Consider the following 25039-nt stretch of genomic DNA (forward strand, 5'->3'; position numbering starts at 1 on the left):
GGCTTGTGCATTAAAACTTGACCTTCAGATGGGCCCAGTGATTCAATTCCACAGCTCCAACCCTTTGTCAGACCCTTTCAGACGGCTGAGCGGATGGCCCTCAATGTCTCTGACATCATTCGATACCACAGGTACACAAAATGAAGTTTAAGATTTGTGGGAATAAATGTTAATTCCTAACATCAAATACTTTCTGGGGCACTATCAGAACCGCAAGAAATCTGAACATATATAGGCCTGGAAAATCCATAAAGATGAGGGCAGAATTACTGCTCCACACAAAAGGAAAAAAGGACAGAAGGCCCTATTCAAAAGTTCTCCCTCTGTGTTACTCCCACTGTAACAGAAGCGGGATTCTGTGTGTGGAAGGCTTAAGTGAGTGGGCCCCGAATAATCAACAGTTTTATTAGTAAAAATATATTGAGACACTAGGGGTCGCAATTGGAACAACAATAAGAGCTTCAGAGCCCGGTTTTGCGCTTGTGTAATACTGTCATAGTCCTTCAATGCAAAAAACAATCAAAACCCAACAGCCTTAGCGTTTTCGCAGAGCAGATTTCAAAGTGCTTCTCAATAAAAAGTGTATTAAGCAACGTTTTAAAAATGGGGGAAATTGAGGCACAGAGCAATTCCCTGACCGCCCAAATTCAGAATTCAGTTTGATTCTACTCAAGGTTTTATACCACCACACCCATCACATCATTCCTGGCATCTGAGCACTTCAAGTCAGCAGGTCACTCAACAAGATAGTTTCCTAGCTGGGACTAAAGCTTAGGCCCTCAATGGTATTTAGGTGCCTAACTCCAAATCATTTCAATTGGTGTTAGGTGCCTATAATAGTCCTTTGAGAATCTGGGGCTAGAACCTTCATCTCTGGTTCTTATGCCCAAATTACTGTGTTTATACTTAAATGCTATGTAGGTTCACCACCCCATAATTACACAGTGTTCTCTCTAGAGTGGTGAGGCTGGCTCTCTCATGAAAGTCTATGTAAGAGAGGATTAGCTGAGGGTTTACTTGCCTCCAGGCTGTCACCACTAGCCTTCCCTCTTTTCCCCATGTACTCTGGATTTTCTGACTCATCTAATACCCCTAAACACTGGAAGTAAGAAAATGTATGCCAGAAAAAACAGACCAAATCACATGCCCCCACCTCCCCTACCCCTGTATTACATCCAATTTAGTGCCCAAGCCTGTCAAGTGCTGAGCTCATCCAGGATCTGGTTCTCCACTGCCTTCTGCAGGGTGAATGTAAAATGCTACCATTGCTGGGAGTGGAGTGGTCTGGTCTGAGAGCATTTGGCACAGAAATAAATGGTAATACAACGTAGCAGAGAATCAGGCTCTGTGTAAAGTTATGAACACCCTGCACTCTCCTGGAAACTTTTGAGACTTGAGGGTATACAGCTCTGTGCAGAACCTAAACAGGAGTTGCAGCAGCTGCTGGCCCAGCACCTGAGGCCCTGGGTTGTCTGCAGCATCCAGAGCTGGAGAAAGAGAACCCCTAGGAAGCATGGGGAGGGGGGGGAGGGTCTTGCCCCCAGAGGTTCAAGTCAAGCTTGGGGACAGCTGAGGTCTGGTCCATATTTTTTAAATATAATGTTGGCAACTCCATTAATAAAACAGAATACAGTTCTTCTATATAACCTTGGGAGCAACATTTAGGCCCTGATCCTGCAAACACTTAACCATGTGCTTAACTTTAAGCATGTGAGTAGTTGCATTGATATCAATAGGACTACTCACCTACTTAAAGAGACGGAAAAATATTTGCAGGATCAGGGCCTTAATTTTTGCCTTTTCTGGTCTGAGATCAAGGCTCCTGTGAGGAGTTGTTTGATTGTTTCTTACTTTCGCATCTTCTGTGAACTACTTAATGTAACTCAAACTCCGTATCAATTGCTTTAAAAATGAAGCAGCCTCACTGATCCATTTTCTGTTCCTTGTATAAGCCTTTTTGGAAAACCATGGCCTATTGTTTTGAAAATAGCATTTGAAGTCTTTTCCCTTCTCCCTTTTCACATTTCATTTCTAATTCCCCAACACCCTTAGTCAAATCCTCAGTAGTTTAGAATTGTTGTTAAACATCTTTTTGAGGATTACAATTGTTTTATTCCTGATTACACAGGGAACGTATATATCGCTGTATAATCGCATTTGAAACATATAATCCCTCCCACCCATCCAAAATGATGTTTATAACAATTTGAACATACCCCAGGGCTTGGTTAAGGCGATTAGAAATACGATTTAGGTAGAGCCAGGGACCTTAAAATTTGTACTTTTATAAAACATTTTTAAAGTTCTTATGGCTTTAAGGCTGGGTGGGTGAAGGGTCTGGTGGGGGAGAAAAGGGGAGGAGCTAAAACTCAACGCCCAGATTAAAACATTCATTTAACCTGATTGGTGCTACCCAGTTTGAGTGTTTGAAGAAACTTGAGTGTTTGAATAAAGAGGGATCAGAGGAAGATGGGAAACTTCCCTGTCCCCATCACTCCTGTGGTTTTCCCAGAAAGGTCTCTGCATGAAAAGCTAAACTCCATTGGGGATTTCAGTTAAAAATCTAATGAGTGACAGAGACAGAGTCAATGTAAGCAGCAAAGATTTACATGTGCTTAACTTTACAGCCTAAATATGGAGGTTACTGCATATCTTTAAGCAGCCAGGTTTGAAAATTTTGGCTATAGCCTCGTTGCACCTCATTTTGCCCATCCCTAAAACCAGTAAAGTGGAGGCACGTTTCAGTTATACCCTCGTCCCACTGTTCCTGTGTCACTTTTCTTAGATCATTAGCTCAGCGGGGCTTGGGCTGTGTCTATCTTTGTGTTTTGTACAGTGCCTCATGCAATGGGCCTTTGATCCTGATTGGGCACCTGTGGCTGCTACCTTAATGTAAGTATTAAACAATCATAATAATACCACTCTGGGGTGCTGTGAAGCTAAATTAATGAAGGTGTGAGTGTGGCATGGTGCCATCTTGTGGATCATGAAGGTAGGTAACAGGAAGTTGGCTACAAAGAAAGTGGAGACAGTCAGTTTAGGGGCTCTCTGAGTAAAATATTTAATCAATTTTCATCTATGATGTCATTTATGTGCTTGTTAGATAAAAGCACTTAACTGAAACCAAAGATTCCGTGCTTGTATCTAAAGTTCCTCAGCTGGAATGCATTGTGGCAGTGCTAAGTAGTATCACACAATAGTATGATTGACAAACCACTGATCTTCAAAACAGGTCACTGTTAGTCTGAAACTTTTCAAGTTTTGTGTTTATCTGGTGGGGGGGCCAAACGTCTCTAGCGGGTTATGTTGGCTCGATTTAGTCACCTCTGCTGTTTGCTTCATCTCCATCTCAAGTGACAGTCCAAATGCATGAGGCTTAGGTGCCACTTCAGTCCCACTTATGCATGGTTGAGATGGCGAAGGCTTAAGACTTGTGCCAGTTCTCTACACAAGGGTGGATTTCACTTAGATTTTCACAAGTGCTTGCCTCTTCTCCCACTCAAGATGATGAGAGTTTTGCCATGACACCAATGGGAGCAGGGTTAGGCCCATGCTGAGTGCTTTTAAAATTCCCACTCTAAGACTTTTGGGGATGTCAGTCCTGTCTCACTCCATCCCATTAACTTAGTGTGGTGAACGCACCATACCTTCTGCTATGCTATTTTCCACTAACAGCTGCTACTGCCTGCTTGTTCTCAGAGGGACTTTGACTTGAGGTAACATTTCTAATATGAGGTGCGGATGCTGGTCATTCACCACATATTTTTTTGGATATTCTTTTTTAATCCATGCATGCAAACCAATCCAAGAAAGTAAATCCTGCTGTGACCTCTAGTTGCTCCAATATGGTCTAAAACAAACCCATAAATCCCCAGGCTTTGCCTTGGTAGTTACACAGTGTTTATCAATTAGATGATAAACACAAGCTCAGATATGGAGGCTCTAAGCTGGCACTGATTAGTGGCTTCCAAGTTCCACTATGCTATGGTTCTCTGACTTATTTCAGCCTAAATAACAATACAGTATAAGTTGCTATTGCTTTAGAGTGACCAGACAGCAAGTGTGAAAAATTGGGACGGGGGTGGGGAGTAAATAGGAGCCTATATAAGAAAAAGACCCAAAAATCGGGGCTGTCCCTGTAAAATCGGGACATCTGGTCACCCTATATTGCTCAGAGAAACTTTGAATAGAGCTGGTCAAAACCCTGTTTTAGGGAGAGGAAGGGGAAATCAAAATTTCAAAGTTGTTTTCCTTTGAAAGTGTTCTAAATAAACAAAGTTGTTTTTTCTATCTTTTTTCCAATATTCTTTTCCAAAGTTTTGTGTGGTTGAATTGTGACATCATATATGACTCAGCCAATCAACATTCAATTGATCTTAATTCATTTGTATACAGAACTCTGGCTAAAATGTGAGAGCTGTTTGAGATTTTTTACACTTTAAAACTGTCTTATTTCACAGCAGCCACCGCATGTAACCAGATACTCTTGTGACGAGCACAACATAAGAACCTATACAGAATAGAGTTCTGATGACATCAGACTCATGAAACTGACACATCTTGTGATGGGATATATAGCTGAAGCCAGGTCCTCTACACTCCTTACACAGGTATAATTCCTATTGACTTTAATGGGAATTTTGCTTATGTAAGGACTGCAGTATTGGGAAGAACATCACCACACAAGTAACTGCTATGAATATAGGTGTATATCATTCAATCATATTCTCAGTTGGCCTTGTGATTTTTATTATTGTCTCATCTACATCAGTGCTCAATCTGCACACTTTGAAATGTTTGTACTAAGTGCGGCGGAATGAGTCACTTTGCACTGCTGCTCCTTGGGGAGTGCACAGATCATTTCTGAACAACCAAAGCAGGGAATTTGGAACCCAAGGGTAGTGGTACATCAGCTTAGAGGCTCATGTTAAGAAGTCCAACAAGTTTGGATGATAACTGAAAATTGTTCCGTGGATTAATGCCTATAACTGGGTTGGCTCAGACTCATAGCAAGACTCAGCTGCAATGTATGGATCCAAACCCCTCTCAGGGATGACTAAGGGCTAACTCCTTTTGATGTTGTGAAGGCCAAGACTATAACAGGGTTCAAAAAAAGAACTAGATAAGTTCATGGAGGATAGGTCCATCAATGGCTATTAGCCAGGATGGGCAGGGATGGTGTCCCTAGCCTCTGTTTGCCAGAAGCTGGGAATGGGCGACTGGGAATGGATCACTTGATGATTGCCTGTTCTGTTCATTCCGTCTGGGGCACATGGCACTGGCCACTGTTGGAAGACAGGATACTGGGCTAGATGGACCTTTGGTCTGACCCAGTACGGCCATTCTTATATTCTTATGATTACACCGGGAGTTGTAGCTGCTTATAACAAGGGCAGGGCCTCAATTCAGCAATGCACTTCAGCACATGCATAAAGTTAAGCAACTGCTTAAGTACTTTGCTGAGGTGAGGCCTAAATTTGGTTCAACTGGTTTATTTTCTTTACATGAAATTGACCCCTCTGCAGAAGGTCAGGGTGAGACTCATGCACCACTTAAGCCTTATTTGTCTGCATAAAGCAAAGAACGTTTTGCCTTTTCTGGTGAGTGTGCAAAACTGTCACAAATGTGAATCACGGTGTTTTAAATTTACGGACTATACCTCTATGGCTGTTATTCCTCTCCATGTTCCTGATACATGGCCAATAAAATCAGTAAGAGTCTTTCAATTGACTAGACTGGGCTTTGGATCAGACCCTATACCATTCAATACAGTAATCAGCAGAGCTGTAACTAAAGGGTAGCTTGTACTCGCCTTGGTGATTGACAGCATTACCTTCCTGCTGGTACAGTCCCTGTGTCCTATTTCAAAGTTGTTTTTGCTGTCACCCTGGCTTGAGTCCATAACGTTAGCTAAATCTTTCAATATCTGTGATACATCAAAGCAGTTGTGTGTGGGGAGGGAGAGGGGTAGAAATAATCCATGCCATAAGGAGAGAAACAAACTGTTTAGAACAATATGATTGGCGTTCCGAGAACAGGATTAGACAGAGTAGCGCCTCTGCCTGCCTGTCACTTGCAAATTCTTGCTAATACTTTAGGAGCTTATTGGAGGTCAGCACCAAACACCCAAACAGACTAATCTGTATTATAGATACATAATCAAAGTCACAAGGTTTTACATAATATATATTGGTGACACAAGACGTGTTTGTTCGAAGAGTTTTATCATCAAGATTAGAGGCCATGAAAGGTTCTACTGTGCATTAACCTGGTTTTATGTGCTACTCATTGGTACAGCAGAAATTCCTCAAAGAAATCAGGAAGGAACTGGGAACTTAGAAACCAAGTGTACAGTCTGAGCATATGTCTACACTGCAATTGAACACAGGTAGCTGGCCCATGTCAGCTGGCTTGGGCTAAGGGGTTGTTTAATTGTGGTGTAGACATTCAGGCTTGAGCTGAAGCCCTGACTCCCCCGACACACACACACCTCCCCTCCCATCTTGTGGGGTTCCGGAGCCTGCTCCAGCCCAAACACAAACAGCTACACTGTAATTAAACAGTCCCATAGCTGGAGCCAGTAGACACGGGTCAGCCACCAGTGTTTAATTGCAGTGTAGATGTACCCTTAGAGATGCTACCACCATTAGGTTCCCAGAGCTTGAGGAATATTGGTTAAGTTAAAAAACATAATGGGAAGGTAGGATTGTGCTTGTAATGCTAACCATTGTAAAGGTGCTAGGAACTTTGGAATGTAAATGCTTTCTGTGTAACTACCCATCAGTAACCAACATCAGTTCAAATCTCTCAGTAATATATATATATATATATATATATATATATATATTTTCTTTTAAGAAATACGAAGCAATGGATATGGATATTATGAAAAACAATTTTTGGATGAGGGTGAGAGACTGTTTGTATTTTTGCTTCCACTGCCTGATTTTCTGGAACAACAACAAGAAGGAATATAAAATACCAAATCCTGTCATTGCATGTTTACAAATTATGTGAGAATATATCATCCCCATTATAGAGAGGAGGAAACTGCAGCACAAAGAATAAGTGGCTTGCCCAAGGTCATAGACTGAGACAAAGGCAGAGATGGGAAGGAAACCCAGGAGTCGTGGCACCAAGTTGGGCACTATAACCAACTACTACTAATAAAATTACTATGCATTTCACCACACCGTCCAAGAGCCAGAGCCATGGAACAAGACCCCCATGTGCTGGGCACTCAGCAAATGCAGAACAAATCGATGTTGTCTGACCCATCGGCTACTTTTCATTTTGACCCATTGGCTACTTTTGTTCTCTCTCCCATCTGCAGCTCTACTCTTAATAGTGGTTTACAAGGATCATGATTTTGGGGGGCATAGATTGTCATTTTTCTGTATTTTTATAATATATCATTTTTAAAATAAACTATTTAGTGAGTAAAATCTGTCAAATGTCCATAAATAAAACTGGTGCTTTAAAAAAAAAATAAAAAACCAACCAAACTTTTGTTTGCTCTGTGTTTGTATTTGACAGAGATAGAAGGGTTTTGAATTCACAACTTACAGTGGAAGGAAGAATGATTACAACCTAAATTATGTGAGACACAGAAAGCAAATACATGATGGTATCATATAGGGTTTTATTGACAGGAGTTTAGGATGTGTGACAAAGGCAGGAATGATTTATGTAGGGCATCTGAAATGTTTATACCACACCACAGCATCAGGTATTCTATATGTAATCCATAGGATTCAGAAAAGTAGAGATTTTAACACATTATGAGCCTGATTCTCATTTTACATCAAGACCACTCTGGCAGTGTAACAGGACACTTTTAAGGCCCTCTCTATATCACCAGCAGGGGCGGCTCCAGTCACCAGCGCACCAAGCGCGTGCCTAGGGCAGCAAGCCACGGGGGGCGGCCTGCCGGTCGCCGTGAGGGCGGCAGTCAGGCTGCCTTCAGCAGCATGCCTGCGGGAGATCCTCCGGTCCCGCAGCTTCGGCGGCAATTAGGCAGCGGGGACGCCGATGGTGTAGCACCAGCGGACCTCCCACGGGCACGCCGCCGAATCCGCGTTACCAGCGGATCACTCGCAGGCACGCAACTGAAAGCCGCCTGACTGCCGTGCTTGGGGTGGCAAAAAACATAGAGCCACCCCTGATCCCCAGAGCACTATAATGGGGCCTTTATGTAAATGAGAGTCAAGCTGTATGGATGGAAAGTTTCAGGGAGGGCTCAGCATTAGCCTGGTGCCCACATTCAAGTCAATGGGAGTCTTATCATTTGACATGAATGGGGCCAGAATTAGGCTTTTGCCAAACTCGCTCTCTGATGATACTATCATTGTACCTCTCCACTCACAAAGACTTGCTGCTCTGATCATTAAAATACAAGGCTACCACCTGGATAGATTATTAATACCACTGTACAGGCCTTGGAGGCAGAGAAAATTATAACTAATAAAGTGTAAGACCCTTCCAAATATTATCGAAAATAGCTTTTCCCTGACATCAAGGTCTGATTTCTTGGAACTTAGGAGGGTAGAAGAAAGTGCTGAAAGCAACAGCTCATTCAAAACTGCAATGATACTCTTTGAAAATGACTAGACATACTATGAATAATAAGCAATTAAAATAAAATATTAGTTAATTATCTGAAAATTGAAAACATCAACTTTGTTAAGGGCCATTAAATGCTACACTGCTGATAAATATCCTATAACCAGAGCATTTAGGATTATCTCACTAATGTAGTGGTCAGTCAAAATAAATCAAAATTGACTGGTAGGCAATAATGTAAACCCCCCCCAGGACACATGCAGATCTGGTGTCAATGGAGAAAACATCAGATCTGAATTTGGTCGTCTTTGTGTATTATTGCTCTACAGATATTGTGGAGCCTGAACAGATTTGCTAACTGTTTGTGACAGCCTTCATCTGGGATTGTGTTATGCTGAGAATGTGAAGTCTTGGTTTTTGATGGCGAAAGGGTAGGCAGGGCTCTTGCAAATGGAAACAAAATAGCTTACAGGATGAAGACGCCTTTTGGAAAGGCTAGGAATATGTTCAACTTACCAGTTATGGGAATCATTACTCTCAGAGTACATACTGTGAGCATGATCAGAAGCAGAGAGCTGAGCGTGTTTGTTGTGCAACTGATAGAGAAGTACTAACAACCAGGAAAGCCTAAGGGAATGTAATAACTCTTCAGTGAAAAAGATTTTGACCACATTTATATTTAAATCTGAGAGGATGGAACATAGTCTAAAATGATCCCATGCCATTTGCAGAAATTGAAAATTTTCCTTTTGATGCAAGCTAGTTATTGTTTAAGGTTTGGACTGGGGTATCTAACTCCCTTAGGCTGCTTTGAAAACCCCCGCCTAGCTATATAAAAATATGTGCTCACTATTCATATTTTGGTACTAAGCCCAGTCCCTCAGAATGATGCATGTGATATGCCCAAGCTGCAATGTTTGAATCCAAATCTGGTTCCCAACTTTTCCAAAATTCAGGGGACTCTGGGTCCAGTGGTTTGGTACAACCCAGTTTCTAGTTCCCACTGGAGCTGAGGTTGCAGTGAAACACAAAACCAGGCAAAAATCTCCCGGTGTTGTCTTTCATTACAAACACACAACTCAGACCACATTCATTAAAAGGTTTAGAAACCTTTCAGGGGAACCAGGGGGCCCAGTCTGGAGTGAATCTGGGATGATTTATGGTTATTGTATCTAAATTATATGAAATCCCCAGTTACAATGCAAAATGAGGTGAAACTGTTGGTTTTTAATTAGAAAAGGGAGGCAAGGTGAGAGTTTTAAAGATGGAGAGGTTAAAGAACAGATCCTTGCGTTAGATAATATCAGATCACAAATAACCAGCATGGCAATTGTATTTGCAACTCATCAGCTTTGAAAAATGAAAGTAGTGTGTCAAGTGCTTAGAAGCAGGAGTCTTCCTAAAGCTGCCATTATGTGGCACTGAACAAGTCACTTAACACATCAGTTTCCCTCACTGCAAGTACCTGTAAATAGACAGAAGTGCTCAGATACTGTATCCATAAGGGCCATTTGTGCATCTAGACTGATCTGCAAAATGGGCTTAATAATAGTCACGGCTCCGCTTCAGACTAAATTAATGCATAGCTGTAGAGTGCCTTGATTTGCTTGGATGAAAGATGCTATAAAAGTGCATAGCATTGTTCTAATGCTACCGATCATACTGCAATAAAAACACATTAAAATAACCAAAGGACATTTACATTAAAAAAATCATTAAAATAACATTATGCATTTTGGCTTAAGTTCACTAAAGCACTACAGCTCATATTCAAACCCCAGATCATTGCTCAAAACAAGGTAGCATCCTTAACATTATCTACAGTAGCTGAGCCCTGTTGTGTTTTGATATGGAAGGGCTGATATTTAACCTTGAATTGCCATACTTTGCTGTTACTTTCAGGCTTTGTCTACACCACACAACTTTTAGCGACACAGCTGTGCCGCTATAGTGGTGCTGCTAAAAGCCAGCAGGGGCGGCTCCAGGCACTAGCACGCCAAGCGCATGCCTGGGGCGGCAAGCCATGGAGGGCGCTCTGCCGGTCGCCGCGAGGGCGGCAGGCAGGCTGCCTTCGGCGGCATGCCTGCTGAGGGTCCGCTGGTCCCGCGGCTTCGGCAGACCTCCCGCAGGCGTGCTGCCGAATCTGCGGGACCGGGGACCTCCTGCAGGCAAGCCACCGAAAGCTTGGGGTGGCAAAATACCTAGAGCCGCCCCTGAAAGCCACGCAGCGTTGCTGCTCTTTGTCGGCAGGAGAGAGCGCTTCTGCTGACAAAAACTTCCACCGGGCGGGTGGGTAACACCCCTGAATGACAAAAGTTTTGCCGACGAAGTTCCAGTGTAGACAAAGCCTTAGACAGACCTCAAAACTCTTCATTTACCTTTGTACAGTATGTAAATAACTATTGTAAGTACCTAGCACAATGGGGCCCTGTCTCAATTACAGACAATTGGCACTACTATAGAACAAGTAATGTGTATTATTATTATTATGTTTATTATTATTATTATGTTTGTTGTTGATAGTCGAAGAGTGTCTGGAATTATTTAATTACGTCTGTTAATTAATTAACTAATTACGTCTGTTAGTCTATAAGGTGTCACAGGACTCTGTCGCTTTTTACAGATCCAGACTAACACGACTACCCCTCTGATACTTGGAATTATATTGTGGTAGTTGCTGTGTAATGAGTCAAAACATTTTTGTTTCGAAAATATTGAAATAAAATGTTTTGACTTTGTCAGAATTTTTTCCCTATTTTTTTCAGTCAAAACTATTCTCTGAATTCAACCCCAAAAGTGCATTTTTCTATTACTCTTTTTTTTTTTTGGCCCAGCTGTAAACAAAATAAAGAGAGAGAGAGAGATGGGGTAACTCTGATCTCATTGATAAGTGGTTGATTATCTTCTTTTGTACCCTCTTCACCTCTTGCTGTGCTGTTTCAGACAGAATAAACCCAGCAATAATGAACCATCAGAGTAGCGATTGCTGCCCCACTTGCGTTAGCAGAGAAAGAGAAAGCAAGTGATGATTAGTCATGTCTGCACTCCAAGATAAATCCCCCTGAGCAGAAGCCATCTGGTGAAGCATAAAATAACAATTCTAGCACTAGCCTGGACTTACTGCAATGTTAATAGATCCCGCTGAAATGTAACGTAAGACAGGCCTAATGCTGACTTCTAGCAGGTGGCTCATAACCCTGTAATAAATTCCCTGACATTATTGATTTTCCCCCCAAACTGAGCCCTGTTGTCTAACTATATTAACTTCTGCTTACTGAGCATCAGAACGTGCACAAACAAACATCAGCTTCATTTCAGTGAGCGATTGCAGCTCTAAAACATGTCTCCGTTCCCACCGTTTGTCCTCACACACCATTATCTGCTGAGATTAGTTATTTCAGAATTCAGAAACAAATTTATTAGCTATGGACGCTAACAGCAAACACCTGCAAAATCTGACATGTGGGGATTTTGAAATATGCTTCTGTCACTAACTGTACATGCAAATAGCCTCGGAAATATGGCCCAGACACACTATTCTTATCGTGTCTATTGGGCCCAAATCTGTCCTCGGGTACAAATGTGCTATTTCAGTGGGGTTATATTCACTTTCAAGGCCCTTCACAGTCACTCCCCATGCTACCAATCATCTCTCATTCTCTAGCAAACTGTCGATGCTCACCTCTGATCAGCCCATCAGGCCAGCCTCCATTGCCCACTTGTTACATTTTCAAACATGCACCTTCATGCGTCTCCCATGCTTCCCCACACACACATGGGAGGGCTCCCAGTCACCATCCACAAAGCTGCTTCATTATCCATCTTCCGCTCCCTCCTCAAAACTCTCCTTTGCTATGATGCCTAAACAAAAAGATTGACAACAGTTAGGCTATTAATGTGCACAGCAGCCCGTCATGCTGACCCATACAGTCTCATTGTTCACTTGTACTCCCCCATCGGCCTGTATCCATGTGTTGTCTCTTGTCTTCTCTTTAGGTTGAAAGCCCCATGGGGCTGGGACCATCTTTTTGCTCCTTTGTGCAACTAAGCACAATAGGATCCTGATCTATGATGAGCGCCCCTAAGAACTATGGAAATACAAATAAATAATAATAATAATGCATGAATCTAATCAACTCTATGGATTAGATCTGACCTAATGTGCCTCATGTGGCATAGAGAAGCTTGTTCATTCAGTTAATCTGCATGCACATTGCAAGCACAATGGAGGCAACCTTCCAAGTTACGTGACAATCTGTGTGGAGTATCAGAGAGAGCAGGATAGAGCCTGGTGTATGTTATTCCAACTTCTGTCTCTCTTTGCAGCTGTCTGGAGAGTAAACAATGGACATGCAAGAGTATAATTCACTTCACGTGAATGTAACATCTGATCTCCTGTGCATGATCAAAGCTAGACAATAGCAGTCTACTATACTAGGAAGCTGGGATTCCTGATTCTCCACTGGTTTAGAGTCTGAGATTCTAATTCTTGTGATTCAGGAGCTGTCTGTCATACTTTGAAAGGTCACCAGTCCCTCAGACCAGGCCAAAAGCCAGGCCTGCACTGGCCACTGATCACACACCAACAGGGATTCCTTGACATCCCAAGTATCTCAGACTCTGCACATCTTCCAGTGAAGTCAGGGGGAATCGTGCATGTCTCTGAGGGAAGTATTTGGCCCCTGAAGACCTTAAACAACATAAACCAAAGCCACAGAGTTCAGATATGAAGCTCAACTGATTTGCAGCTCAAGTTCATCTCTAATTTAAAGCAATTGGTAGCTCCCTCACCATCTTTGTGCTCCAGGAGGTCTCTGGCAGTGTCGTTTTCTATGAGTGCATCAGCAATCAGAGTCAACATTAACATGCAATAAAATGATCATACAAAACAGAACATGTTTAATTTTAAATGAGCTACAGAGAGGTTTTTTTTAAAATATTTTTTTCTCCAGAGTCTTTTTAGGCCTTCACCTTTCATCTGCTCTTTACTCTTGCTGTGCACTAAACTGGACCACCACCAAAGAGCAAGCTCTTGGGAGGCATACACACTGGGGTGGAGAACTGAGGGCTGCCTGGGGCCTTCTGTGTGTGCAAGAAGAGGATGGTGCCCCAGAGTCAAGAGGGAAATATGTTCTACAGCCCTTCATCACTGCTGCAAGAGGTGCCTGCTGATGAGGCAGGTGCAGGAAGGCCGGAGGTCCAGTGACACTGCCGGGCTGGCTGGGCATACCCCCAGGGACCATTCTGTTCATTAGTCATCTCCTCACCTAGTACTCTAGACTCAGAATGCTAGTTCCTCATCTTGCCCTGCTCTTGCCCAAATGGGGATAGAGAGGGAGGTTTCATCTGGGCCCTCTTCTGCCCCCCGCCCCACCACTCCCCAGAGCATCAGTGAGAAACAGGCCAGATCTTTGCCCCAAGCAAGTATACTGAAGGCAAAATACATAGGACACGCTGCACATGTTCTTCTCCACTGTCTTCAGCCCCTTCTCACTATATGTGAGTCCTCAGGAGCAGATCACAGATCAAGCTCCCTTGATACTCCCTGCGTAGCCCATCCATCACCAGGCCCGCACCTGGGGGCTGATGCCTCCTCACTTAAAGGAGAAAGGAGTATTTATCTGGCTACTCCATGAATGTAAAGAGGGAGAAAATCTGTATTAGGATGCCCCAGAAATGGTGCGGATTGAAGAAACTTTGTGGATATGAAAGAGGGTATTCAACCTTTCAGGGAGGTGGGGGACATTTGGAGAGCATTTAGGAAGGTATAATTGCCACTGCTGACATTACAGCCGTGGAGTTTCAAACGCAATCCCTGGGGTGAGGATTACTGGCTAACATAAAAAGCCATGGAATTGGGAGTAACCTAGAATTTTGGTCAGAATAAATCTGGCTCCACATCAGGAGCCAGAAAGCAGCTTTTCTGGCTGGAATGAGGTCACGAGTGGAGAGCCACAAGGGCGGTCTTAGGGATCTTGTTTCCAAACAACACAGAGAAATTATTTGCATTGTAATGGACCCCTGAGGATCTGCCTGTTCTCCTTCCTCCACTTTTTTGCCTCTTCCTATCTTTGACAGCCATTGTATTACAGGTCCGGTCTACCCGTAAATTTAAGGTCAACATAGCTACAGTGTGCAGAGATATGAAAAATCCACACCGCTGAGCACCACAGCTATGTCAACCTAACCCGTGAAGTACACACACAGCTAGCTGGATGGCAGAACACTTCCGTTGACCTAGCTACCATCGCTCGGGAAGGTGGCACTCCTGCAGCAATGAAGAGTTGAGTAGGAAGTTTGGATGTTCCAGCGTGAAATGTCTTGCAAAGATCCCCCTCTAGATTCATGACCAACAAATGAAGAGACCATTCTCTGCATATGACCATCCTAATTTTTCTACACATCACCCAGAGCATTCTGGGATGGGACTATGGGGAGGTTTAGTCAGTGCTGGATAGATGCCCAAGTAGTGCAGACCTGCTCAACAGAACTCATCACTACTCTGCCACCGAATCTAAGGAAAGCCCACGACATTCAACAGGAGACACACCATTGATGTCAATGGCCTTTGGGTCACTCTGTTAGTGCATCTCTATTATTGCTCCAGTCCAGCAGGGGGAAAAAATCAGCTGAGATACAAATCCAAGGGCTGTCCACTCATGTAAGTCTAAGTAGAAGATGTTCAGCACCTTAGAGGAATGGGCTGTGAGTTGATTCTCTCACAGGTTCCCTATGTAAAAGCTTTTTTAAAAATGGCTGATTTCTCAGCAAACACCTATTTCCTATACTTCATTTACAACCTTAGTGTGGTCGCCCACAAGATCATGGGCATAAACACATCAAGTGTAGACATTTTAATGGACTTTCTTTGAAAATTTCAATAGACTTGCAACAGACAATCATCTAAGTCAGCTGGGATGGATATTTGATACAATCACCACATCAAATGGAGTCATTGATCTTTAGAATGTTTTCAAGTCATTCCCAAAACATTTCATAGAATTCTTCTGTGTATTATGGAGTTCCACCTAATCTTTCTAGCTGTATAGCTCAGTCTGTCTATTTATGCATTTTGAATACACCCATGCCAGGAGTATCTGGGCACCTCTAAGAAGAATGAAATATTTTCCAGAGCTCTATTTCATTATGGCAGTAGGGTATTTTCAGAAACTCTGTGGGAGACATAGGATTTGCCACAATGAAGCAGACTATTGATTGACCAAGTCTGGCATCTACTGGCCAATGCCTGATTCTTTAGAGGAAGGTACACTTTCTGCCTCTCCGCAACCCACAGATTATGCCCTTGGGCAGGACTGCATATGGAAGAAATTTTATTCCTTCCTACTCCCAGGAAGTGATCAGTTTGTACCTTGGAGGAGACATTTAGGCACCATAGACGCTAAATATAGCATCTCCAAACATAGGGTGAAATTCACTCCTATGCAGAAGGCCAACACAAGGTCTAGGCACTTATTGTCATTGTGCTAAGCAGGGTACAGACACATTGTCAGAGACAGTTCTTTTCCCAGATAGCTTACAGGTTAAACAGACAAGACAGTCAAAGGGTAGCAGTGGAAACTGAGTATGGAAAGGTGAGATAACTTACCCAAGGTTACACATCAGGGCAGAGCCAGGAACCTTCAAGTTTTCCAATCTATTGCCCTATTGTCAAACAACTCTTAAATCCCACTTAAACTCTCCTGTTTGTATGACTAGGTGAGAAGGGAGCCTGATCTCCTTTGGGTCATCTAGGTGGCCCTGTAATAGAAATAATAATTATTATATTTCTTTCTAATTTTGCATGTAAACATCAGTCTCAAAGCTTACCAAGATTCCTTCCTGACTCAGTTTTACAATATAAAAAGTGTCTTTGTTTAGTCAATAGACGCACTAATACAAATGATTTTGTTGTTAATAGAGCTGTAAGAATTTTAAGTACTGCTTGGTACTTCCCTCTTGGAAGTGTGTCATTTTTAGTTGGCTTTTCTAGACATCACAGGGTGTTGTACTTGTCTTTGTAAACGACTAGTGAATAAAACATTTTGATCCCAGCCATGTTTTGTACAAGCATCACATAGGTTTGTAAAGTTTCAGAGGGAATAAATCAATTGTAAAATGTTGCATGACAGTTACTCGTGAATATCTAATTTACAAAAAAAAACCCACTCCTTTCTGAACATTCATATGAAATTCAAATTTTATGCATATTATCAAGTGGCTTTGCACAATCCATAGCAGATAGAACTGTTTACTAGGAATGGGGAAGAACATGCATTTCACAGCTGTGTCTTATTTTATTTTTTCCAATTTGCTTTTTTCTCCTTCTCCTTTTTAAAAAAAAAATTAAGCCAGCTCCTCAACTAATGCAAAGAGACACTGCTCCATTCAAGACAACGGAGCTCTGCTGATGTACAAAAGCTGAAGAACGGGCCCTGTATTTATTGGGCAGCTTGCTTATATTCAGGAGTAACACTATAGAGATCGTGTTAGATTGGTGTGAAACCAGTGTAAGCCAGAGGGGAATCGGACAAAACTGTGCACTGAAAAACTACATCTGGGTGGTAAGTCCCATAGGAAAACCTCCTGACACAGGACCTTATGCTGCTCTCATTAGTAGCAATATAAAGCAGGAGTAACTTGACTGAACTCAATGGGGTTACAACAGTGTAAGTCTGGTAGAGAGGTACAATCTTGCATAGTCCTGAGAGCCCTCCTCAGACACTGAAATCAAATGGGAGTTAAGGGCCTTCCAAGCACTCAGGATCTTGCAGGATCAGGCCCTAAGCGAGACAAGAATCTTGCCCCCAAAGGGTCTAATTCTACGAAGTGCTGAGCAACCTCATCCCCCATGGACTTCTATGACTCCCCTTTAGCTCTTGGCAAGTGTTCAGCACTTTGCAGGATCAGCCCCTTACTGTAATAACTAAGGAACTATGACCATAGCTGGATTGCATTTTTTCCCCTATGCAAAAATGCTGTACATTCCTTTAGGTAGGTTTCCATAGAGTTGAACTGTTACTCCTTTTTTTTTTTTTTTTTTTTTTCCTGTTAAAGAGGTCAGCAAAGCTCTGTACAATGGGATTTCACTTTCATGAAATGTGGAGGAATTCAGAGAAACTTTTCATGGGTAGATGGTGGGGTTGGAGTGCAGTATAAAAAAAGCACATTGGAAATCCCAGTGCTGCAGAGAAGAAAGAAGCCTAGGAGTCCAGGGGCAATTTGCAAAGACATATTGCTTTGCAGATCCTAAGTTTAAATATGTTATTTTTCCCCCGCTTCCTTTGTTAAAATGTGGTATCCTAGCTTTAATTGCTTCAATCCTATTAGTTGTTCTTTTAAACACGTGATTGTGTATTCCTTTGGTGTACAGAAATCCCTCTGATTGTGGCTTCATATTATTTAGACAAGCACTCTTTCAGTAGTAAATGCCATTCCTAGCGTAGGGAAGTACTTTAGGTCTAAAGGGGTTAAGAAGGCCTCCTTGCATTCAGAAACATGCAGGGGTCCCACCGTGCCGGTTCCAGCCTTTTAAACTCTTTCCAGCTTTTTTTTCTTGCAACAAATCTGCCTGACTGCCACCAGGACATAGGAAACGTGTGCCTGTCAAAGAAATCAAGTTTACCTTTTCCGACTTGTTAAACGGAGGCAGGGTATAAATACCGCTAACTCTGTACGGACTATTAGCATTTCTCTTAAAATAAGGGGGTTACTTCCTAAGACCTTTAATCCAGTGCAGTCTAGACCAGACTGCACTACCAACAAAGACAGGAAGGAAACCTGCAGAAGTTTGATAGAGGGCAGGTGGATTTGGACTTCTTTGAAAATATAAGGCACACAAAAAAAACCTAAACCCAACCCAATTGTTGACGTTTCTCTGGAGAAGTTCTGAGATGTTGTTGGCATTATTCACTCGGTGGATGTGGATCTTGCTGGGAAAGACCACTGTCCTGTTGCTTCTGGAGGTCCCTCTAGAGGGTAACGCTTTACCTCCAATACGGTATTCTCACGCTGGGATATGTCCAAATGAGATGAACCCCAACCTGTGGGTAGATGCACAGAGCACCTGCAAGAGAGAATGTGATACAGACCTGGTGAGTGATGCACATTTTTATATGCTTCATCATGGGAAATGGATTTTTTTGTCAGTTGGTTTGTTAGTTTGTTTACTCCATAGTGTTGCAGTCTATTTTGATTATAAATGGAAGAGCACTGATAATGTGTACATGATCCAATCCAGACAACTCGTGTTTAACTGAAACTCTGTTTATAAAAAATGTTTGATGACTTGATGGTTAAGTCAAGAGGTATTTTAATGGAATCACTTCTTTAACTGACCATATGACTTTGTGACAACATGGCTTCCGTAGTTCATCCTTCTCACTCACTGCCTCACCAAAGAGAATCTCAACAGCGTAGACTCGGGAATTTGACATGTTATTTGGCCAGCTCACTGCATTTTAGCATTTTCACCAACCTCATCATTCTTTGTTGCCATCATCAAGTGTTATGTTTCCCAAGAGAGAGTTCTGTATGATGCCTGTGGGTTGGCATACACATCACCAGCCTTTGCTACACTTGAAATGTAAAGCCTGACTGTAGTCCAAAAATAACATGGTAAAAATAACCATGCAGATGCTCTCTCATATGATGCCTCCAGATCAAAATTCACATAGCTTACAAGTCAAAAGGTCATTTTTAAAACTGCCCGCATAGCCACTCAATGGCATCTGAAAATCCACGCTTGCTCTTTCTGCTTCTTACAACATCCCCAGCAGGAAAGATTTTGCAGTCAGAACCAAGCTGACAGTCTGATGCAGGAAAAGATTCAGCTCACTTTCCACTAACTGGATAGTTTCTGCAATGCTAAAAGTAGCCAATACTTATCTTTGGCAGTCAATTAGGCAGATATTGTTTAAAGACAAAAAAGGAGCTAATATATTAAGATGCTATTTTTATATTACTTTTCTGATTACAATGGCATATTAAGTTGCCTTTTAAATTCAACCATCAGGTGCACTAAAGAATGATTACTACTCCCTTTCGAAGGTTGTGGGCATTCCTTTCATAGCTTCCTGGTCAAAAAATGAAAATCCAGAAGCCACTTAAAGAAAAAAAATCAGGTTTGCAGCATGGTAGCACAGAGCCTCATTCAGATTCTGAGCCTTTTTTGCCCAACTGACTTCAGTGAGATCAAAATCGTGTAACTAAGGGCAGAATTTGTCCTATTCTGTATAGGGTAACAATGTTCATGTTTCATTAAAATAATCCACAAACAACGTATTGTCTACAGTTCTACAAACCACACAACAAATACATTTTCTGTTTAGAAAGGCAAACAATGAATATAATTAACCACAATTTAGAAATGACCATAACCAACACTGGATATAACATTATGTTTAACACGGATGCTACATTTAAAAGTAAGACTGACACAGACGTATAAGTGACGGCAAGCCCATAAGTGGATACTTTATTTTCCATGGAAAACAAAATAATTTTGGAGCAAAAACTTAGTTTTGCCTTAGTTCTGAGCTATTCCATTTATAATATGTTGTGAACAATTAAAGATGCTTGGCAATTTCCACTCAAAGAGTATTCTGCTACTGTCAGGGAATTCAAATAATACTCTACATACTTCTGAGGACAATCCAAGGGATTAAGGACTATAACCATATGATAAGACTTTCCACCTGCTCTTACTTCAGGGGGCTTGTCCTTTGGCACTAAAAGAGGGTTTGTTTGGGTGGGGGTTGCTGTTACGTCTGTAACCAAATGTTCAGTATGATTTTATGAAGGATTTACTATGGCTTTAGGTGCTAAGAAATACTGCCCTTCTCAGGGCCGGCTCCAGACCCCAGCGCGCCAAGCGCGTGCTTGGGGCGGCATGCTGCGGGGGGCGCTCTGCCTGTCGCCAGGAGGGTGGCAGGCGGCTCCGGTGGACCTCCCTCAGGCGTGCCTGCGGAGGGTCCGCTGGTCCCGCGGCTCCGGTGGACCTCCCGCAGGCATGCCCGTGGATGCTCCACTGGAGCTGCGGGACCAGCAGACCCTCCGCAGGCACGTCTGCAGGAGGTCCACCGGAGCCGCGGGACCGGCGACTGCCAGAGCGCCTCCCGCGGCGTGCCGCCGTGCTTGGCGCCCCTGGCCCTTCTCACACCTTCCATTCAAAGATCTCAAAATATTTGACAAACCCAATTAATGTAGCCTCACAGCACCCCCGCTGAGATAAGGGAGTGATGTTGTTCCCATATTCTTGATGGGCAAGTGGAGATTCAAAGAAATGAAATGACTTACCTTAGGTCATACAAGATGTCCTCAGCAGAACTGGAAATAAAACCCCTGTCCCCTGGAGCCTAGCCCTGTGATTTAATCACAAAAGCACCCTGTCACCACAAGAAGGAATTTCTCCATCTGTCTGTAGTTCTCAAATGATAAACCATCCCAATAACAGTTTGGTTGTTTTGTTTTTCCTTAGGAATGTGAGACCTTTGAGAAGTGCTGTCCTAATGTCTGTGGGACAAAGAGTTGCGTGGCAGCTCGGTACATGGACATCAAGGGGAAGAAAGGACCCGTCGGGATGCCTAAAGAGGCAACTTGTGACCGTTTCATGTGTATCCAGCAAGGCTCAGAGTGTGATATCTGGGATGGACAGCCTGTATGCAAATGCAAAGATAGGTGTGAAAAAGAGCCCAGCTTTACCTGTGCCTCTGATGGACTCACCTATTACAACAAGTGTTATATGGATGCAGAAGCTTGCACCAAAGGCATTACTCTAAATGTAGTCACTTGCCGGTACCATCTCACCTGGCCAAATACCAGCCCTATCCCTCCAGAGACTACAGTGCGCCCTACCACAGCCTATTCAGAGACAACCATCATTGATATCCTGCCACCCGCTCTAGTTAACAATCCAGTCCATCAGTCAGTCTATGTGGGAGAGACTGTGAGCTTTCTTTGCGATGTCACAGGCAGACCCAAACCAGAAATTACTTGGGAGAAGCAAATAGACAGTAAGGAAAAAATCATTATGAGGCCGAATCACGTCAGGGGGAATGTCGTGGTTACCAACATTGCCCAGCTGGTAATCTATAACACCCAGCTGCAAGATGCAGGCATTTACACATGCACTGCAAAAAACATCGGTGGTCTTCTCAGAGTTGATTTCCCATTGTCAGTTGTCAAAGGAGAACCTGCATCAAAAGAAGCATCCCAAAACAAAACCCATTTCCCAACTGATGAGTGTCTAAAGCAGCCAGACAGTGAAGACTGTGGGGAAGAGCAGACGAGGTGGTATTATGATGCAAAGAAAAACAACTGCTTTACATTCATTTATGGGAACTGTAATAGCAACCTGAACCACTTTGAGACCTATGAGAACTGTATGTTAACATGTATGAATGGCCCAATCAACATCTGCAACCTGCCAGCCCTTCAGGGTCATTGCAAAGCCTATGAGCCCAGATGGGCGTACAACAGTTTGACAAAGCAATGCCAATCTTTCATTTATGGTGGCTGTGGAGGCAATGAGAATAACTTTGAGAGCAAAGAGGCCTGCGAAGAGATGTGCCCTTTCCCTAAAAACACTCACTGCAAAGCCTGCAAGCCTCGCCAAAAGCTGGTGACGAGCTTCTGCAAAAGCGACTTTGTTATCCTGGGCCGTATAACAGAACTAACTGAAGACCAAGACTCGGGACACGCATTGGTGACAGTGGAGGAGATTCTAAAAGATGAAAAAATGGGATTAAAATTCCTGGGGAAGGAACCTCTAGAAATCACCCTTTTAAATATGGACTGGAGCTGCCCATGCCCCAATATGACCACAGTGGATGGTCAGCTTATCATCATGGGTGATGTCCACAATGGGATGGCCGTGCTGCAGCCAGACAGCTTTGTGGGCATTTCCAGTGTCCGGCGTGTACGGAAGCTCCGTGAAGTCATCCACAAGAAAACCTGTGAGCTTCTGAAAGAATTCTTAGGACTACACTAACCTTACTCACGTGTGTCAGCCTTTCAGCTCTGTTTATTATATAGGGCTAACAAAAGCAAGGCTAGTGTGGAAACTAAAGACAAGCTACTGTCTGAAGATACAATGTATGTAATATGCAGAACCCTTATTTTAATCCATTAATCATGCTTGGCAACAATGTAGTATGCCCTTTGGCAAGCACATAAAATATCAATGAATGGCTATTAATCTTACTTTGAAATCAACCTGTTTGTATAGAATTGCCATTTAACTAGCGGATTTATGCAATAATTATATATTTTTGTGTAGTTTCCAACATAAATGACCAAATTCATCGCATTTTTGTAGCTAATTGATACATAGCTAAATTGCACGTACTGTCGATTTAATCTGTCTCACTTACAGCATGCAAATGTTATGGTAAATCATTAAAAATAAGTCACAAACTTCTGTTTCCTCATGGTAACACTAAGTACATTACAAGAGAAGAAATTGTAAATGATTGTCTATATTGACTATAATTATACATGTCAAGTCAATCTATGCATTATGAATTTGCTCACCTTTTCACAGAAATCCACATAGCAATTTTCTCTGGATTGTGCCAATTTTGAATACAAGGCCTGCAGTCCTTACTCACGGGGAAAAAAACATTGAAGTAAACTGGGCAATCATCCTGGGTCTAATAACCATGAAAACAAATACACGTCCAAAGGCAAAACCACGATTTCACAATGTTTTGAGTCCAACATCAACACCATTCATTCCTATTTTTGTTTTAAATCAATGTGGTGTAAAGCTAATGTGAAGAGTCTTTGGAAGTGGGATGTCTGCCATCTTGGTTTTGGAAGGCCATTGCATCTGAGCATGTGTGGGGATCTATTGCTTAATTGTTAACATGCCTGATTTTCCAGGTAATAGAGTAGAATTATAGCAGTCAGAATACAATTAAAGATAGAAAAGTGCCATACACATTCTAACAATTATGTGACACAGCCAGAGAGAAAAGCAGAGCGGCGTACACACATTATAGACACATTCATAAACAAACACACAGTGGGTGCACTTTAAAAGCTTCAATTAATCTGAACTCCCCCCCATTCTCAACAGTATTCCCCATTATATATAGGAAATCTCTCTGAAATCAGATAAAACATTCGAAGTATGGCCACTGTATATATGTGTATGTATAAATACGCATGCAGCAAGAGAAAGAAATAGGCATGTGTGTATAAACACTATTGATCATTACTAATACTTATGTGTCTAAAAGGTAAATTTTGCATATGCACAATTTTTAATAACAAAAAGGGTGATCTCAGAAATACCCTGCCTCGGTTAAGGAATGTCACTGAGCTGAGATTATGCGCGTATATGCTTACATATGTCATTCTTATCATTATTACTATTCTCTTTGTTCAGTTGTTTAAGTGAGCTCCAACAATAGCGTCTACTGTTGCACGAAAGACCAGCTCAAGCACGGATCTGGGTTGAGAAATGTTTTAGCTTAAAGGTAAGAGGGTGTTGTTAATATTACTCTGTGGTGCCATCTACTGGCTAATCCAAGAGCCAGCAGGAGGTAGCTAGAGCCTTGCATTCCAGATGGTAAAAGGTCCTGAGACAGCAGTCTCTCTCTCTCTCTCTCTCTCTCTCTCTCTCTCACACACACACACACACACACACACACACACACACACACTCTTGCAGGTGTATGTTGGGTCTGATTATGAATAAGACATGGGGAAGTCTGTGTAAAAAGTTTACCTGGCTAGATGCTGAATTTAAGCACTTCACTGGAGACTCCTAATCCCTAAAATCCACATATATTGTATATTTTGCAAGTGGCAACATAGACTTCAAGGATGAAATTTAATGGACAATAAGAATGCTTAAATATGGCCTGATGCAACTTTTAAATATAGGGCCTGACTTATTTACACTAGGGCTCCTTTACGCTACTCTGGCAATATGAAGATGCCTTAAAGTGCATTTTCACCCACCTTAAGGCTCCTAAACAGTGTAAAGGGATTTTAGTGTAAGTGAGAATCAAACCCGTTTGTTTTACCCTGGTCTGGGATACAATTCATCAACATGCACGTTCTAAGCAAAGCCTGACAGAAGGGTTTCAAAAAACAAAGTCAGTATTAAGGCTCTTCTTAGCTACCAATTTTTTTAAAAGCCAAGTGTGCTATTGGTCTCTACAGCAGCACATTGTCCAGCACAATAACTGTATGATTTTTATCTCTTTCTTAAATGGATGTAAGAAGAATTACAATAAAAACATAATAACATTTACATACATTCTTGTGAGGATCGTATTATGGGCTGGGCTATGCCAATGTCTGTCATGCTTTGCATTCCACTGAAGTTCTGCACTTACTGTAGGTAATTCTGCTATGTGTCATTCACCAACATTACTGCAGCTTGTTTGTCATTTTTCAGGCAGCCAGGAAATAAGGTCTGGCATATTCCTTCCAGACTGAATTGCCTTTTCTGACATGAAGGAATCTA

At 42.3% G+C, this 25039-nt stretch overlaps 1 protein-coding gene across 6 annotated transcripts in view; it reads left to right on the forward strand.

Annotated features, from left to right (window-relative positions):
• The window catches only part of WFIKKN2 (WAP, follistatin/kazal, immunoglobulin, kunitz and netrin domain containing 2), a 42602-nt gene extending 17858 nt beyond the window's left edge, over positions 1-24744 (forward strand). For 2 of the 6 annotated variants that reach the window (XM_039501177.1, XM_039501178.1), the window contains exon 3: positions 21038-24744. In XM_039501177.1, coding sequence (XP_039357111.1) covers positions 21038-22549 — 1512 coding nt within the window. In that variant the 3' untranslated portion in view covers positions 22550-24744. Of the gene's footprint in view, positions 1-32; positions 132-2570; positions 2591-16944; positions 17124-18280; positions 18654-21037 lie in introns of those variants that run through there. The other 4 variants (XM_039501180.1, XM_039501176.1, XM_039501179.1 and 1 more) reach the window with 4 other exon arrangements.
• Positions 24745-25039: the final 295 nt, after the last annotated feature.

Source organism: Mauremys reevesii, linkage group 15 (genome assembly GCF_016161935.1).
Source record: "Mauremys reevesii isolate NIE-2019 linkage group 15, ASM1616193v1, whole genome shotgun sequence".
Taxonomy (NCBI): domain Eukaryota; kingdom Metazoa; phylum Chordata; order Testudines; family Geoemydidae; genus Mauremys; species Mauremys reevesii.